The 18,899-nt window shown below is 29.3% G+C and overlaps 1 protein-coding gene across 1 annotated transcript; it reads right to left on the bottom strand.

Annotated features, from left to right (window-relative positions):
• Positions 1 to 3,683: 3,683 nt before the first annotated feature.
• LOC105787272 (uncharacterized) lies at positions 3,684 to 4,626 on the bottom strand. Its single transcript, XM_012613669.2, has one exon. It carries the CDS (start codon positions 4,355 to 4,357, stop codon positions 3,860 to 3,862), a length of 498 nt encoding a protein of 165 aa, XP_012469123.1. The 5' UTR covers positions 4,358 to 4,626; the 3' UTR covers positions 3,684 to 3,859.
• Positions 4,627 to 18,899: the final 14,273 nt, after the last annotated feature.

Below are 18,899 nucleotides of genomic sequence, written 5' to 3'. Positions count from 1 at the left end.
CGTTTACAAGGGATCACACAGCCGTATGGCCAGGCTATGTGCCTCACACGGCTGAGACACATGCCCATGTCTAAGGCCATGTAACCTTCGAACTAGGGACACGACGCTCTCCAAGTGTTGCAACATTACTTGCTGCCCAATGAGTTCGTTATACATACGGATCATGAGTCCCTTAAATGGCTAAAAGGACAAGGTAAGTTGAGCAAAAGACACGCCCGATGGGTAGAATTTGTAGAAATATTTCCATATATAATTAAGTAAAAAAATAGGTAAATAAAATGTAGTTGTTGACGCCTTATCTCGTAGATATTCTTTGAAAACTACATTAAATACTAAAGTCTTAAAATTTTAGCATATAAAATATTTGTACACAAATGATGCTAATTTTTCACATATCTTTGCTAATTGTGGGAATAGTGCCTTTGACAAATTTTATCTTGTAGATGAGTTTCTTTTTCACCTAAACAGGTTATGTGTACCACATTGCTCCATGAGAGAGTTACTAATTCATGAGGCACATAGTGGAGGCTTAATGGGACACATTGGTGTCACCAAAACACTAGATATTCTACAAAAAAACTTTTATTGGCTACACATGAAGAAGTATATTGAAAAGGTACGTTTTAAGTGCATTGCTTGTAAACAAGAAAAATCTAAGGTAATGTCTCATGGACTCTATACTCCTTTGTCGATTCCTTCTTCACCATGGGTAGATTTATCCATAGATTTCATTCTTGGTTTGCCGCGAACTAAAAAGGGCCGAGATAGTATATTTGTTGTTGTTGACGGGTTTTCAAAAATGACACACTTTATTCCTTGTCACAAAATAGATGATGCTACACATTTGGCTGACTTATTCTTTAAAGAGGTGGTACGACTACATGGGATACCTTGCACAACCATCTTTGATAGAGACGTAAAGTTCCTAAGCCATTTTTGGAAGGTATTGTGGGGTAAGCTTGGTACTAAATTATTATATTCCACTACATGTCACCCGTAAACCGATTGTCAAAATGACGAAGTAAAAGTTTTAGGCGTTTTACTACGAGCTGTTGTGGGTAAGAACCTTAAGAATTGGGAAGAATGTTTGTCATTTGTTGAATTTACATACAATCTATCTATTCAATCTACAACTGGCTATTCACCATTTGAACGTGTTTGTGGTTTTAACCCACTAATTGTACTTGATCTTGTGTCATTGCCTATAGAAAATATTTCTAGCTTAGATGGTAAGAAAAAAGTTGAGTTGATGAAATCAATGCACAAAAAGGCAAAACAACAGATTGCCAAAGAAAATGACACAAATGCCAACAAAGCTAATAAGGGGCGCAAAAAAGTTATCCTTGAACTTAGAGATTGGGTTTGGGTCCATATGTGCAAATAGCGGTTTCTAAGTAAGAGGATGACTAAATTGGACCTTAGGGGCAATAGGCCTTTCCAAGTACTCAAGCAGATCAATGACAACGCCTATCAAATAGATCTGCTCAGTGAGTACAATGTAAGTTCTACTTTTAATATTGTTGACTTATCTCCCTTTGATGTTTCAGATTTGAGGACGAATCTTTTTTAGGAATAGGGGAATGATACAAGTCGCAAGGCCCAAAATCAAGCTCATGAATGTGATGGGCTTAAATTTCCTCAAGGCCCAATAACGAGGTTAAAGGCCAATCAAATCCAAGCAAGATTGAACGGGACCATCCAAGGCTTCATTACCAAGGCCATTGATGCGCACACGATCGAAAAAGAAAATCAAGATTCATTTTCTTGTTTTCAAGAAAATCAAGAAACTGAATCTTGTTCCAATTTTGATGTTTCAAACAATTTCAAGAATCAAGAAAATCAAGATTTCAAATCTTAGAAATCTTGGTCCAAGAAATCGAATTTTACAGCCAAGTCGCATTGGATTTCATGTACGAGCTTGAACAAGCCAATATCGAGAGAAAATGAATCACAAGACCAAGTTCTTGAAAAAAAATGGCTCATTAAGATGTCTACAAGCTCATCTTGAAGTTTGGAAAGTAATTTAATTGAATATCAGGCCGAATTATCAAAGTGGCCCAAAATGTAAAATATTTAAACTATAGGTCTAATTTTATTTTAATAGGTAGATCATCATGTAAGAATTCAGCCCAAGGAGCCCACTTAATTCCTTTGACCGAATTCCCATTAAAAGTCCACACTTAGAATTATTTTGTTTTTTTATTTGATGAGTTGTCATCTTAGTTATTCCATTAGGTTTAGGAAAACTTATTTTGGGGGCCTATGAGTAGCATGGTCGTCCACCCTTATAGATAACAATTGATTTTTGTTTTAAATTAATAATAATTCTCTTTGATTTTTTTTCTTCAAGAATTGCTCTTCAGTTTCTTTTAGAAGTTGTTTTAATAATCATTTAGGTTGTGGAAATCATCTTTAAGTTTTTCTTGCCAAGATCTCTTTCTTGGAGGGGGAATTAGAGCCATTGAAAGAAGTTGTCGTTTTTATCTTGAAATTATTTGCGTTAATTGTCAGCCTTTCTATGATTCCTCGCACCACATCTAGTGTAGGTAGGGCATACTCACACAACATCCGTTGAACCATTGGGGTTTTCCCCCCGTTATTGCCTTGTTTTTCTTTTGGCTCCTCAAATAACAAATTTTCCCTTGGTAAATTAATTATCGCGGGTGAATCGGTATTCATGGTTGGACTATTACGTTTGAGTAGTTGCTCCATATCTGAGTATGGTTCAATTAGAGTATTGAAGTTTCGGGTCATACACGACCTGAAAGGAATTAAAAAATTAAAAAATTAAAAATTGTATCTATAGGTCCTAACGTTCCTACTTATCTTATTAATTGTAAAAAAATAATTTTTAAAATTTATTGCTGAAACATCCACGACAACGACACAAACAACTTGACCGCCTATAAACGAGTTATCATTTATAATAAAAATATGACACCAAAAATATAAGAAATTAGAATGGTGGTATTGATAAGTGTACGGGTCAAATTGTAATATAGTTGAGTACAACGAAATAACTTGAAAGTATTCCAAGAATCGTACCTAAGAGATGATGGAATAAATAATAAAAACACTTTTACAATAATAAGTCCGAATGTACTAATTATTTTAATAGAGTGGATAGAATGCAATCCAACTTTTATTACAATGACCTCCAAAATACTTTTACCAAATATTTTACATTAGTTGTAATATATTTTCTTTTGTGTAATTGTTATAAGATATTTTATTAAAAGATAAAGGTACTTTTTATAACTTACCTATTGAATTACTTGATATTTAAGGATTTTTTTAACTTACGTTAAGTGGAATAAATTTCCACGTAGGATTGAAACCTAGATGTAAATTTAAAACCCTGCCTAGTTATTTCAAGAAACCGAATAACTTGGTAAAGTATTTATTATTTTATATTAATATTTAAATAAAATAAAATTTTATTATTCATTTATAATTCCAGACATATTTGTTTCTATTTGAAAAGAACTGTCTAAAATCAAATCACACAAATTAGATAACTCTTTAATTCATAATTCTAATAGAAAGAAAGCTTTATTTGCATCTTCAAAACATATCAATTGATATATATATCATTGGCAAATCATAACACTCTTCGCCCAAAAATAGGCGAAGTAAAAAAAACATTTGAAAATATTTATAAATGGAATTAAGGAAACATGTGCATAAGATAAGCTACACATGATATTTTAACTATGCTAAATTTTTACTAACAAATTTTGGGCTAGTAATATTACATTTTTAAAGAAAGAGTACAAATTCAAATTTTAAAAAATATTGTTCAAAAAAAATCACAAATTTCAAATTTGAACCTTAAAAAGGATGTCCACAATAAAAAGAGTTACGGTAGAGCTTTTATATTACTTAGAATTCTCTGCAATTCATGTGGTTGACAAGGAAGCTCAAGGACCCCTTCTCGAGAAAACCCAAACTCCTCCTCAGCTTGCTTCAACAACTTCAAGACATCAGGGTTGTAAAGATGATCTAATTTTATGAGAAACCTCTTTGGTTCTTTACCTTGGACGGCAATCACCACCAAGTGGCCTTCCCTCATCATCTTGGTTGTAATTTGCAGTGCTTTTCCAGAAATGAACTTCAGCAGTCCTTTGAGCCTCTTCTTCAACACCACCCCATAATTGTTAGGCTTACACATTGCTCTCCGTAGGCAATGAAAGTACTTTGTATGGCACTTTTTCTGTACTTGAGGGGGGGGCGGGGAATTGATAGATATAGTGATGGGAATTTTGCAGAGGAGAATAGCAGCACGTGGATGGTTGTTGCAATTTGTATGCTCAGTTTTGATGTTCCGCTTCCGAAAACCTGAAAAAAGGCAATCCATTTTAAATGAAAGGATTGATATCAAATAAAGGTAATCAACGGCATTTCCTTAACCAGTAGTTTTACAGCTAATCACTACTGTTTTCAATTTCTGATTCAATCAGCAAACTATTTGTAGCTGTGAGTAGCTCCCTATTGTGGCTATAAGACAAGCAGCTAATTATCATTTACTCCTGTATGAGTTTAGCATTTGGAGCATCCTCAATAGTCCTTCAAGAAGATTTAAATGTTAAACACATGGTTTAGCCGAGAACAAAAGGAAAACTTTAAAATTTACATATATATATATATATATATATATATATATATATATTAAGCATGATTCTATCAACTCAACTTGGTTTAATCATAAAAGTCAACAATTCAAATTCAAATCAATCTTATGCCAAAATGACCCAAATCTGAAACAAAAATTTGAAAAAGACCTAAACTAACTCCAAATAACTCAAACTTGAAGGGTTCAAAATCTAAAATAATCTGAACTTGTACTGGTCCAACCCAAAAAACCAGTATTTTAAACTTGAATTACCTAAAAGCAAATGAAATCAAGCTCGAATCTAACTTGAACCCAAAATTATTTAAATCTAAAACTATCTTGATTTGAAAACATTCTAAAATTTTAAAACTTGAATTGAATCAATCTAAAATGACTTAACTCAAACGCAATTTAACCTACCAATGAACAAGTATAAATAAATTATATTTTAAATGACTTAATTTAACATTAATTTTCATGTAATTAACAAACCTTTTAACTTCATCAAGTTACTTCACTAAACTACTTTTGTTAACAAATAAAATCATTTATGCTAATCTCGTTAATAATTTTCATGAAAAAGTTAATATACATAGGTGATGCTACTTGAAATCTCAAGTTACATAAGCGTGCTAAAGTGACTTTTACATTGAAATTATTTAACAAAATTAACATATGTGATCTAGATGTTAATACTAAAAGTTTAAATTCAATCATGGCGGAGTATAAGGGTTGACAGGCTTGGCCTCCTTAAAATGATTTTTTATTTAATTTTTTTAATTTATAAAATTTTAAATTAATAATGATAAAATTGTACTTTGACCCTCAAAAAAAAAAAATTGATTTAATCCTTTAAAATTATAAAATATAAACTATTAAAATGATGAAATTATATTTTTACTATTGTAAAATATATAATTTAATTTCGCCTCTAAAATTTTTTTCTAACTCGCCACTAAATTCAATAACTTTAAAACAAAAAGGTTTAAATTCAATAATAGAATTAAAGAAATGTATAACCTACATGAAAATCAATCTCAATTACACACTAATATGTTAAATTGTGGATTATCCGTAAGAAATGAAATTAAACTATTTTTAATGGAAAAATTAGGATAATTTTAAAAGAATGAATAAAGCAAATTATATATCCAAATTTGATGAAAAGATGACGTAACCATAAAATATAAAGAACCCTGATTTTGCCTAGCCCCCAACCATGAATTTGTTCAACATCATTAACTTGCATTGAACTATAAAAGAGAGATTTGTGTTAAAGCTATAAGCATGCACAGTGGATAAACCATTCAATTTTAGGAACATTGGTTGGAACATGCTGATGCATGTGGATCCAAATATCTATCCATGAACCTTTCTTTTCAAGCATGTGAAGTTGGCGTTCCTAAGCACTTCATATATTGAGAATATCACACTTTTTTCTTTTTTCTTTTTTCTTTTTTTGGTTTGTTAAGTCATGATTTTAATAGTAAAAAAGCATTTTTTATCCATTTGATGTAAAAAGTAAATTTTGGGAAAAATACCAAAAAAAGTCACTTTTTTTTAAATTTATCGAAATGTACCCAGTATTTTATTATTTACCGGAATGGACCATTTTCCCCTAAATCACGTCCACGTCAGCGCAAAGTCAGGGGACGTGTCCGCAAATCGTGTCCACGTCAGCGCGCTTTGCTGACGTGGCAACAAATCGCGCCCATGTAAGCGCGATTTCGGTAAATTTAAAAAAAAAGTGGCTTTTTTTTGGTATTTTGCCCAAAAAGAATTCCAATTTATTTATATATTTAATTTTTATTTTTCACTTCTTACGCCTTAAATTGGGATAAGTTTTCAAAATAAATCGACTTTTATTTTTTAAAATATAATGAGAGCAAATAATTGAGTAAAAGTAAAAAGAGCGTTTAATGCAATGAAAATGGCATGCGTAGGGCATGCAGTGAAATGTGGCATTTTTCAAGTTTCCGTAATCATTTATTGCCCACTATTAATGTTTTCATAAATTAAAAAAATTAATCAGAAAATAAATAAATTAAAAAAGTCAAAAAGAGAAAGTTTGTTCCTACTTGGAAGCATATTAATATTATAATAAATACCATAAAATAAATAGTATTGGAATTTATTAAACACACTGTCAGTGACCGAATCATTAACTAATTACAGTGACAATAGCCCCCGCAGTCCGCAGATTCCTGATTTTCTACAATCCTTCACACCTAAAGTCAACATTTTTGCGTTGACCGTCATAAAAATGGATAATTTGGATTTAAAATTAAACTCCGTAATTTGTTTGCATAAATTTCATAGTTAAGAAAATTTATTTATTTCTGTTATTAAAATTAATTATTTTTATAATTTTATTGTATAAAATAACATTTTGCCCATCGATTATACATAAAACGGGTTAAAATGTAAATTTACCATTATATTATAAATATATTAAAATTTATTATTATATTTTATTTACTTTAATATTTATTATTATAAATGAAAAACTTGGGCAATTTACCATTAAAAGCCACTTTTTTTAAAAAAAAATTTAAATTTACCGAAATCGCGTCCACGTCGTTGTGAAGTCGAGGACGATGTCGACAAATCGCGTCACGTCGGTAGCGCTTTCTTGATGTGGCAACAAATCGCGCTTACGTGGACGCAATTTGCTGACACGTCCCCTGACTTCGCGTTGACGTGAACGCGATTTAGGAGAAAGGGCCCATTCCGGTAAATAATAAAATACTGGGCCCATTTCGATAAATTTAAAAAAAAAGTGACTTTTAATGGTAAATTGCCCGTAAATTTTAGCTGATTTTGTCGATTTGTTTTATATGAACATTAAAACAATAAAAAAGTATTTTTTATCCATTTGAAGTAAAAGTAAATTTTAGCTGATTTTGTCTATTTGTTTTATATGAACATGAAAACAATAAAAATCAATAATCTTTAATTCGATCTGTCTAAATTTTAATTAATTCAAATTTAAATTATCTCAATTCAAAATTGATTTAAAATTATAGTTATTTAAATAAATAATCTCAAATTATTTTAATCTATAATAATTTAATTAAAATATCAAAATAACTTAAACTGAAATTTGAAATCGATTATATCTAAATTCATCTCAACTAAAACGACTTAAAAGTTTTAAAACTTAAATTGATAGAATCCATATTAATATTGCTTAACACCAACCTCAGCCACTAATTAGCATGCCAATGTCTATTTTTAACTTTATACATGGTGTCAGTAACAATATTAAACGATAGGTTGAATCTGTTTAAAGGTAGACAACGTTACATATTAACACATGAATGAACATAACAACTAAAAATGAAAGAAACGAGTACTATTGTCATCTCATTGTCGGTGGTTCACATAGTACGCAACATACAACATGCCTGAAGCATTTAATTGCAATTATTTGGTAATTGGAACAACAGAGATCACAGGCCCACATATCTCACCAATCCTATCTTAGGAAGGTTAGGATATTCAATGTGTTTTTATTGCTTTTAGAAATTCACGATAAAAAGAGATTTTTGAATATTTTGATTTAATATTTAAGTGTTTAATATCACTTGTATAAAATGTTTTTAACAATTAAAATATTTATTTTATATATTATGTTATGAAGTAAAATATATATTTAAATAATTTTAAAATTTTTAATATTATGATATTTTAATAATAATATAAAATAATTTATTATTAATATTTTAATAAATTAAATATAAATTTTAAATATTTTTAAACAATTAATATTAATTATTTCTAAAATATAATTTTAATATATAAAATATATTTTAAGTATTAAGATATAACCATTACAAATTTAAATATATCATGTTATATATTTAAAATAAATATCATTAGGGAAATAATTATATGCTCAATACCAATATTACATAAAATACATTATATTATAAATAACGGTTAAACATGTCATATGACTCCAAAAATAATTTACCCAAACACAAAAGCTACAAAAAAAGCTTTTGGCCCTCTTTGGTAATTGGCTGATAGTTGATTGTAATTGCTGGTTTGACTAACTGATTCTATTAACTGATTTGACTAACTGATTTTTATTAACTGTTTATTTAAAATTGTTTGGTAAAACTTAACTGATAGCTGAAAGTTGATACGTGTAAAATGATAAATAAGAGCATAACACATTTTATTGTTAAGTATTTATTTGTTTATAATACAAAACCTTTAATGGGTGAAATTATTTAAATAAAAAATGATTATCAAGGAATTAAAACATCAATTACGGAAATTAATTAATGAATATTTTTTAAATTTACTTTGAACTTTGAAGGTGAAAGTGAAAATGGGAAAATGAAGGCTACATTAGGTCTGAGAACATGTGACAAAATAAGTATTTTTTTAGCAAACATAGTCAGATATGTTATTCAATATATCTCATTCCCAATCAGTTGTGAAAAAAGTTGTCATCCCAGTGTTTTTTGTTTTGGAGGTTTTAGCTCAACAAACTCTTGCAAACTTCCATTTACCAAACACAACAATTAAATGATTTAGTTACTCAATCATCTATTTATATCCAAATCAACTAAAAAAAAATCCAAAACTCTATTTACTAAACATTATTTTTATGTTTGAGTTCGAAAATTTGCTTGTCACGCTACAAACATTTTTTACTTTAAAAGAACTTAAAAGAAATCCAAAACTTTATCCAAGTTCTAAATAGTGTTTTTCTACTTTGGTAAATAACTTTAATTATTGTTTAAATATGTCCTGGGTTACTTCAATCCAGTTAAGTTTAAATTTTAATCATCATTCTAAATTTGGTACAGACGAATAGTGATAATAAGGGTTAGGCTTGAATTTTAATATTGAAAGCCTAAACATAGATGGATTAGACCCATTTTCTTATTTTATAATATGTTATTTTATTAAAATTTTAAGTATGTTATATTATATGAAAATTTTGATGCACTTTTTAATCACCATTAAAACCTTCAAACCGTAACTATGTTATTATTTGAAAATTAATTATATAATATTATAATGTAAATCTTAAAATATATTTAAGTTATTTATTTTAAAATTTTAATAAGATATATAAAATTAGAAAATATTAAATAAAATATATTTTTAAAAATTATATAGATAAGTTTAAATAAATTTGAGTTAGCTACTTACAAATATAGACAAATTTAGATAAAGTTTGTGGCATATATTTTAAATTAATAAAGCTTAAACAACTATATATAATATTAATTTCATACATGAATTTGACCGAACACAATTCAACTTAACTCAAATACGAGATTACCATACTTAACAACTTAAAAAGTAAATTTCCTTGTTTAATTTTAAATTGTTAGTCTAATAGCGGACATGGTTACTGATTTTCGTCAAAATAATATTGTGGCTTGTTGAATAACAAATATCATATTATATGTTATCAGTTAATCAACATGCCAAGTTAGGAAACTTTTATGAAATTTAATAACATCGTAACAATTAGATTAACATTTTAGAACCTAGTAAATAGGAGGACCTGCTATATATTTAAACATATTTAAAATAATTTTATTTAAATTTAGTCATAAAATAAAAATTATTTTATAAATGTCTTATTACTTTTAAATAGTAAAAGAAGCTATTGAATAATTTCAATTCAAATTTAGGTAAAGAACTTTCAGAAAATAAAATTAAGGTTCGACTTGTGGACGCTATTATATCAAATGTAGAAAAAAAGTCTCTCACCCAAACTTAATGAATGATTTATACTAATAATATGGCATATTTATTACGTGGGTGAAAGAAATTAAAATGATATAAAATATTTAAACAATAATTTTTAAAATATATATATTATAAATATCTTATTAAGTGGATGTCCATCATGATCAAGATAAAGTTTTAATGTACTTTAAATTGTAATAGTTATTAGAATTAGATTTCTACTTCTTTTATACTTCTTATGCCTATAAATAGAGACTCTGATGAAGCATTGTAATAATCCCTTTTGATCAAGAAAGTACATTTTCTATTGCTTTTATATTTTTTTTGTTCTTTATTCTCTCCATCTCTCTTTATTTTATAACATGTTATCAGTACAATCTTGCTCAAAGTGATAGTTCCTTTTATCGACGATCAAATTTATCCTTCATGATTTCCAATATCTTTGATGGCAATATGCAAAGTTTTTATAAGAAGTTTTTTATTTAATATTTCATATCTGATTATTACGTTTTCATTGTTTTAATTAACTTATTTTACTTTTTATTCTTAAGGATAGTGAAATATTTGATACTGCTATATATACTGAAATCGAGAAATAATATCCATTCTCAAAGTCTTCTTTTTATATTTGTTTGGGGATGATCTCTTTCTTTTATTTTATAACAATATATATATTCATTAATAAAGTAATAAAATGCAAATGAAGAAATAGTTGATTTTGCAATTACAGTTATTAGTGGAACTGCGCAAGAACAAAAATAAAAAGCAAATGATAACGTAGTTGGTTTTCATGCGTCTGCGTAAATATAGTTTGAGTACTGATAGTAATAGTTACAATTGCTATTGGAACTGTGCAAGAAGAAATACAAAAAAAAAAAAAAAAACCGTTGTTTACCCAATTTGATTTTGTTCTTTTATGGAGTCTTATCTAGAGAGATAAAAATTATCTTTAATATTGTAAAAATGGTGTTCTTGTTGGAAAAATAGGTTAAGAAAACGGTTTTACAGTTACAACAGAAGTTTTAAAAAATTTTAAATTCGAGCCCTCTTGTGATATTTATTGTAATAAGCCCTAACTGAATAGTACTTGAACTTTGTGCGAGATGGATTCAAGTTGATCCTGACTTTCCACCAAACAGTCTTTTTTCGCTATTCTTGTACCATGAATTTTGTTGAGTGTAGGCTCAAACAATATGAACCAAAGAACAAAAAAAAAATTACTTTTAGTAGGAAAATAATCTCTTTATAAAACCAATAAAGATCGTAATTTCAGAAAATAGAGGGAAGTACAAGAATCTTGGTTGAACAAGCCCTTGATAAATAACATTATTAAATAGAAAACATAATCTTACTCAAAGTGAGATAGGGATGGGCGACACACCATAGTGTATTCGACTAGGGTTGTCGTCCCTCACATACTCTATGAGGACATGCTGCGCTTGTCATGTATTAGGTTCAATTATATGAGCTTCCTGAACTTGTGACCTAACAATTCATAATTTAATCTAATCCAATATTTATTTTTTATTTACCCAAATAATTATTATTTATTCAATTAATTAATTAAATTAAATTATTAATTAAATAATTTTCTCAACCCAATTCTAATTCTATTAAAGTCATAACAACTCTACCGTAAAAGAATCTATGAGGAAATATATTGAATTTCATTCTTCAACGGATTCATAATGACAAATTAATTTAATTCAATTTTCGAACTTCAATTATTTAATTATAATTAATTAAATAATAATTTGAAAAATCTTATATTAATTCTCGAGTCATTTATGCATTCATTTCTATTCATTTGATTCTACATGCAACTCATTTTTGTTTCAACAAAATAGCGGAGGGATTGATTTGTCATATATAATTAGAGATCAAATCATTTATAAGTAAGTTTAAGCTTTTTGCTTATTAATTAAAAACTTATTTAGTCACGAAGTCATTCCACTAAAATATTACGATTGAGCTCTCCCTAATTATATACCATTATGAAAGCTACTTAACAAGTGCTCGTCCAATGAAATTATCATAAATGTGTCACCTTTATAGGATATCCTTAATTTTTTATTATAAATCTATTCTCCCAATATGGCTTTATTTTATCTCATGTTAGTCATTATGTATTCCTTCATGAAACGTTAATTACAATCAAATAGCAATCAAGTTATTCATCACAAAGACACTTGACCTGTGTCCACATTTACTCTACATCTATCATGTAATGACAATGAGAGGATATCATTTACCCTTTAGTTGGGCTATGAATTCCCCTATTGTGGAATGATGCTACATATTGCAGAATTTGTATACCCAACACACCAGTTTTCAATTCCTTATCTATTTTAACTCAGACTTTTACTTACACCAAAATATATGAGTCACGCACACACAGTCCATCATCCACTCAAGATTAAGGTATGTCACACTACAAAAGTCATAAGTGAATAAATTCATAAATTGATCTAGGATCTCTTTAACTTGGGTCCTATCAGTTGTACTGCTAGTCCGGTCAGTCATATCTATGCCTCTATCTTTTGGGAGTCATCCACTTCGTTACTCAATACAAAGCATCTCTATAATTTGAGTTGATAGAAGACACATTAGTTTATCAATCATTTTTCTTGTTTTCTATTAGACTAATGACATGTTTAGATTATCTACTAATACAAGTTATCTTTTAGTATTACGATCTGACCACGTAATATCGCTTAGTATTAGTCAAACGTTAGATAATTAGTAAGCTAATATTTGTTTCCATTTTTCTTTGCATGCAAAAACATTCAGGATAATATATAGAGAATATTATTGTAATAAATGGATATTATATTAAACCAATTTGTTCAAAAAATACAAATATACATAACTAAAAATGCTACACTAAGGGTATTAGATCCAACAATCCTAACACACATTGGTATAACAACCTTACTTTTGCACCTAAGATCTAGATTGCTCTCCTCCAAGTTTTCCCCTTGAAAAATGTCACATCCCAAAAACCGGGTTATTAGAATCGGGTTATTGAACCGAGAGTGTAACAGCTCAAATTTGGGGCTAGTCGGAACAGTGGTTTCGAGACCACAAATTCGACGAGGAAAATTTTTTTTATTATATTTTTATGGTATACGATTTCACAAAATAATTTCGTAAAAATTTCGTTAAAAAATTTTGACGTTTGGGCACTCAATTTAGACAAAAGGACTAAATTGTAAAAAGTGCAAAAGTTGAGTTCTACATGTTAGAAGTGTCCAATTGTTATGAAATTTTAAATTAGAGGTCCTTAAATGGTAATTAGACCATTATTTAAATTGTGAACAAAAGTGGACATGAGATAAGTGAAATAGGAAAATTTTAAGTTATGGGCATTTTGGTAATTTGGTAATTAAAAAGTATTAAAAAGACAGAATAGGCCAAAAATCATCATCTTCAACCTCATGGCCGAAATTATCAAGGGGGAAGCCATGGTTAGGGTTTTCAAGCTTCCAATCTCGATTGTAAGTCCGTTCTAACCCCGTTTTTAATGTTCTTTACGTTTTTGGAGTCCCGGTAACTTGATTTAGCTTATTCTAGCAATAATTTAACCTAGGATTTATATTTTGAAAGATACCCATAGGTGAAATGTGTTTATTTTGATGTTTTATGGTAGAATATGAAGTTAGAAATTATGTTAAACAACTTTTACTAAGCGATTTTAAGTGAAAACGAGTAAAACAACATAATCGGTAAAAATACCTAATGTTCATAAGTAAGTGTTAGGGCAAGAATTTGATGTTGCTATTGAAGGGAAAAATGTTCAGCATGTTATAAAACATAAGAAAAAGGAATAAATTTTAATTTCCGAGCCTAGGGGAAAAATCATAATTTTGTGAAACTTTAGGGGCAAAAATGTAATTTTGCCAAAATGTGATTTTTGGACTAGATTGAGTAATGTAAATGTTATATAAGATAAAAATGCTATTATAAATTGAGAAAGATTAGAAATTGACATTGATTGGTAAAAAAAAGTGAGAAAAAGTGAAAATTCCCGGTTGAACCTTCAAAATGAAAGAGATATGAGTGAAGTTGCTAGGTCACGTGTGTAGTACTATGTGCAGGATACTACGTGTACCGGAATGATAGGTCGCATGTGTAGTACTATGTGTAGGCTACTATGCGTAACAGATAGCTTCGATCACGTGTGTAGTACTATGTGCAGGCTACTACGTGTATCAGATGAAAATGGTCACATGTGTAGTACTATGTGCAGGCTACTATGTGAACCGGGTATCATTTATTATAAGGTGGTTGTTATGTGTTGATTTCACCCTGTATCTGTTGTTATTCTGAAGTGTTCATTGGGAAATTGACTAAGTGTAATTGAGTGATGAATATATATGTGGAATTGTATCGTGAACATGAGAATCATGAATTAAATAAAATGGAAATGAAGTATTGAATTGCATGAGTATGTATTAGGTCTCAGAAGCCCTATTTGTTACAAATATAGAAATTTGAAGTTATAACGTGAAGATTTATAAAAGCATGTTAAAAATTTGAAGAGTTTAAATTTGAATGAAATTTTATAACTCGGTTTAACATGTTTATAAGTGTATGTGTTCTGGTAATGCCTTGTACCCTATTCTGGTGTCGAATACGGGTAAGGGGTGTTACAGAGAGTTAGATCGAGATACTGAAATTAGGATCATAGTGATTAATTGAATTAAATGTCTGGTTTAGGCTATTAAAATTAGGTGTCTGAGAATTAATTTTCTTAAAATGGATTTTAAAAATGAAATCGAATTTGAAAATAATTTAGAAAATGTGTTTTAATTGAAAATAAGGAATAATTTGAAAATGGGAAGAAACTGGAGGTGGCTAAAAAGGAAATTGCCCAATTTTTGAAAATTGGTTGGTTATTTAAACTAGCCACCGTTCCTTCCCTCTCATTTTTATCTCGCATTCAAAATTTTCCTAAAATCCAAATTTGAGCTTTTTTCTCAAAATTGATTCATCCTTTTAGAATTTCTAGCCTTCCAAACACAAATTCCTCCTTCATTTTTAATGAAAATTTATCTTTCCTCCTTCAATTTCATCATTGTTCTTCAACACATTTTTGGCCGAAATTGATCTTAAAGTTGTCTGTTACTTCAAATTAAGGTAACATTTTGACTTTTTATGATTAAACTATGTTGTTAATTCAATTTGAGTTTAATTGATTAAATTAAGATTTCAATATATCTAATGATTTTAAATTGATTTTTTCTTGAAAATGATAGATCTCGTAATACTAAGCTAAGTTACTATTTTAAAGTGATTTTCAACTCATTTTCATATAAGTAAAAGGTTTTAATCTTAATTTAACAAATATTCAAAGAATTTTAAAGAATTGGACATTTTCCCCTTTCAATGTTCATACAAGCTTAATTTTCCGAAAAGTTATATCTGAGTAATTTAATGAAATTGATAGTTTAGACCTATAATGAAATGACATTTAGGAAGTTTGAAAACAAATTTAAGGATTAGAAACGATATTTGAGTGTCAAAACTTCTATTTCAGCAAAACTAGCTAATTTTCGGTATTGTGAATGAGAAGCTTAGATCTGTGATTCTAAAGTGATTTTATTGTGTTTGTTTCTATTTGTAATGTATTTGCATTGCTTTTGATGTGTATGCAAATTACCAAATCACTTGGGATTTTCTACAAGTATGGACAAAGGCAAACAAAAGTTTACTTGACCTTTGGTCATTGAAGCAAAGGTTGCAAAGGTGAATGGTCTAAGGTGCTGCAATTATGCACAAATCAGTGTGTTAAAGGGGGGGCTTATGTAACACCCTGTAATAGCCCATTTCTTTGATGTGTCAGAATAGTGGTTTTAGGATAACAAAATTGATTGTGAGTCCCTAAATATTATTATTTAATATTTACAAATATTATATGGTGTAATAATAAGATTTGATTTAATGATTTTTGGTTAAATGGAAGAACAATTAGGTTCAACCAGTAAGACCCTAAAGTCAAGTGATTTTAGGAAATGAGGTATTGGGACCTCGTTTCTATAAACCGAGTCGTAAATATTTATAAAATATTTAGGAGTGTTATAAAGCTTATATTAAAGTTTCATTGAAAAATTTTAATGTTTCGATAGTTAATTAATTAAAAAGGACTAAATTGTAAAAGTTGAAAAAGTCAATCGCTATTAGTTTAAAGGTGTTAATTTATTAAATAATCATAATTGGATGGCCTTAATGAATAATTTACCCATACCTAAGATGGTGGGATGGTTTTAAGCTTTAAAATATTTTAATTTTATATGTTTTATAAGTTAATTTATTATTATAATAAAGAAAAGGTTAAAATATATGAAACAAATGGTTGTCTTCCTAATTATTCTCTTTTACATTGACTGAAACTCATTTTTGGTGATTTTGAAGCTTCGGCCAAGCTTCAATGGATGCATGTGAGTCCGTTTTTCACCCGTTTCTAATAATTTTTATGTTTTTGAGATTGTTGCAACTAGGTCCAGCTAGCCTTTACTTTCGTTATTGAAACTGTTAAAGATTTTTAATATTTACATTGATAAATATTTGTGATTTTAGATGTTAAATGATGAATTTGAAGTATTAGTTGTTATTTATAAGTATTTTGTTAAGTGATTTTTGATGAATTTAACGATTAGGGATTAAATGGTTGAAATAATAAAAATACAAGAAGTAGATGTCAAAATTTTATAAATATGGGCTGTATTGGAAGCTATGAATGGGTTTTCAATAAAATGGTTAATTTGTATGTTTTAGGCTCGAGACTAAAATGAATAAAAGTAAAATGTTGGGGCAATTTTGTAAAAATTTCAAAATTGACTAAATTGTATAAAATGAACTAGTTTTACTATCTAAATTAATGAATTGAATGAAATTATTAATTTAGATCAAGAACAAGTGAAAAATCAAAGAGAAGGAAAAATTACCAAATAGCCCCTATATTTTGTCATTTCTGCAATTTAGCCTGGTAAGTTCGTACGGTTTAAAATTTAGCATCTATATGATATATTGGATGGTATGAAATATTATATAGATATATTTGATTATAAATGTGCAAGTTATTTGAGAAAATTTGTTGAAATTCAATACTTGGATCAGATTGAACGCGGGGTAGAGTACAATCGAGATATGGTGTGTTATGGGGGATTGGAGTGGAGATTGTTGTGGAAATTGTTTTCCCGAGTGGACCAAGGTTCAGAATTTATTGCAAACTCTCGTGTTATACTCTCTGTTTTGGCATGTTTTGGATGGATATCTCTTATGAGCATTGGTGTGTTTTAGATGGATTAGCTCTTATGAGCATTGATGTGTTCTGGATGGATTAGCTCTTATGAGCATCTGGTGTGTTTCGGTTGGATTATAGATGTACTTGTATCTATAAGTAATTTATCGGATTGTAAATCTTGGGAAGGTAACTTGTTTAGTGATTTTGATAGACTTGTCATATATTTGAGTTTGAGTTGAATGTTACAATTCACCGGTTGAGATTGTGGATGATAGGAACACATATGGTTAATTTTTATGTTTGTACTTTGTACTATGTGTAAAACCCAAATTTTTCCCTGGCCCATTCAGTAAATAAAAAGCCAAATAAAATGAAAGTCCAATAGCAAGTAGTCCAATTACAATAGGCTTGTATGGCCCAACGTCAGCAAGACCAATACCCCAAAACAATATAGCCCAAACAAATGACCCAATACCTAAAACCCAAATCAACCCTAAGCCCAATAAACCCTAGACTGACTTGAAGAACGCTCCAGAAATCCCTAGGGTTTCTGAAACCTTTCAACGCCGCTCCTCCAGCCCTCCCACGTGCGCCGCAGCAGGAAACTAGGCCTCTCCACGCACGTGCCCCTCCAAGCATGCTCCTGCAATAGAATAAACAACCGGCAACAACAAGCAAAACAAGGAAAACAACAAAAAAGAAGAAATTAAATTACAAAAAAAAAGAAAATAACAGAATTAGAGGACAGATTTTTATTTTTCCTTTCTCTGTTATTTAGGCTATATAAAGCCAAACACGAATCTGTGAAAAGGGGGGATACTGATTTTACAAAAAAAAAAGAATACAGACAAGTTGAAGGTGATTTTAGGTTTCTTTTTCATTTTTTCACGTTTTTCTTTTGCTCGATTTTCATTTTTTTACAAAAGATAAAATAAAAAAGGAACGACTTACCTGGCTTCGAGCACCGTTCGCGGTGGCTCCACGGTGGGCGTGGCGGCGGCTCGGGCAGGGTATAAAACCCTAGTAGAGAACCCCCTCCCCTCTGCTTTCCTCTTAAAAAAATGAAATGGAAATGTTTTTTTAAAGAAAAATTTTGATTTAAATATTAAAGGAGAACGGCGTCGTTTTGGATTAGTCCCTCAGTGCCAAAACGGCGCCGTATAAGGCAACCCGCGTGCGACCCGACCCGTTTTCTCAAGATCCGCGTGTTTTTACTTTGAATGGTCTATTTGCGCAATAAGTCCTTCCGCATATTTTTTTCATTTCAATTCAGTTTTTCTTTATTTTTAATTTATACATTATATTTTGTTTCGATTCCAA

The sequence above is a fragment of the Gossypium raimondii genome, chromosome 1 (assembly GCF_025698545.1).
Source record: "Gossypium raimondii isolate GPD5lz chromosome 1, ASM2569854v1, whole genome shotgun sequence".
Lineage (NCBI taxonomy): Eukaryota > Viridiplantae > Streptophyta > Magnoliopsida > Malvales > Malvaceae > Gossypium > Gossypium raimondii.
This window is presented reverse-complemented; position numbering and strand designations above follow the sequence as displayed.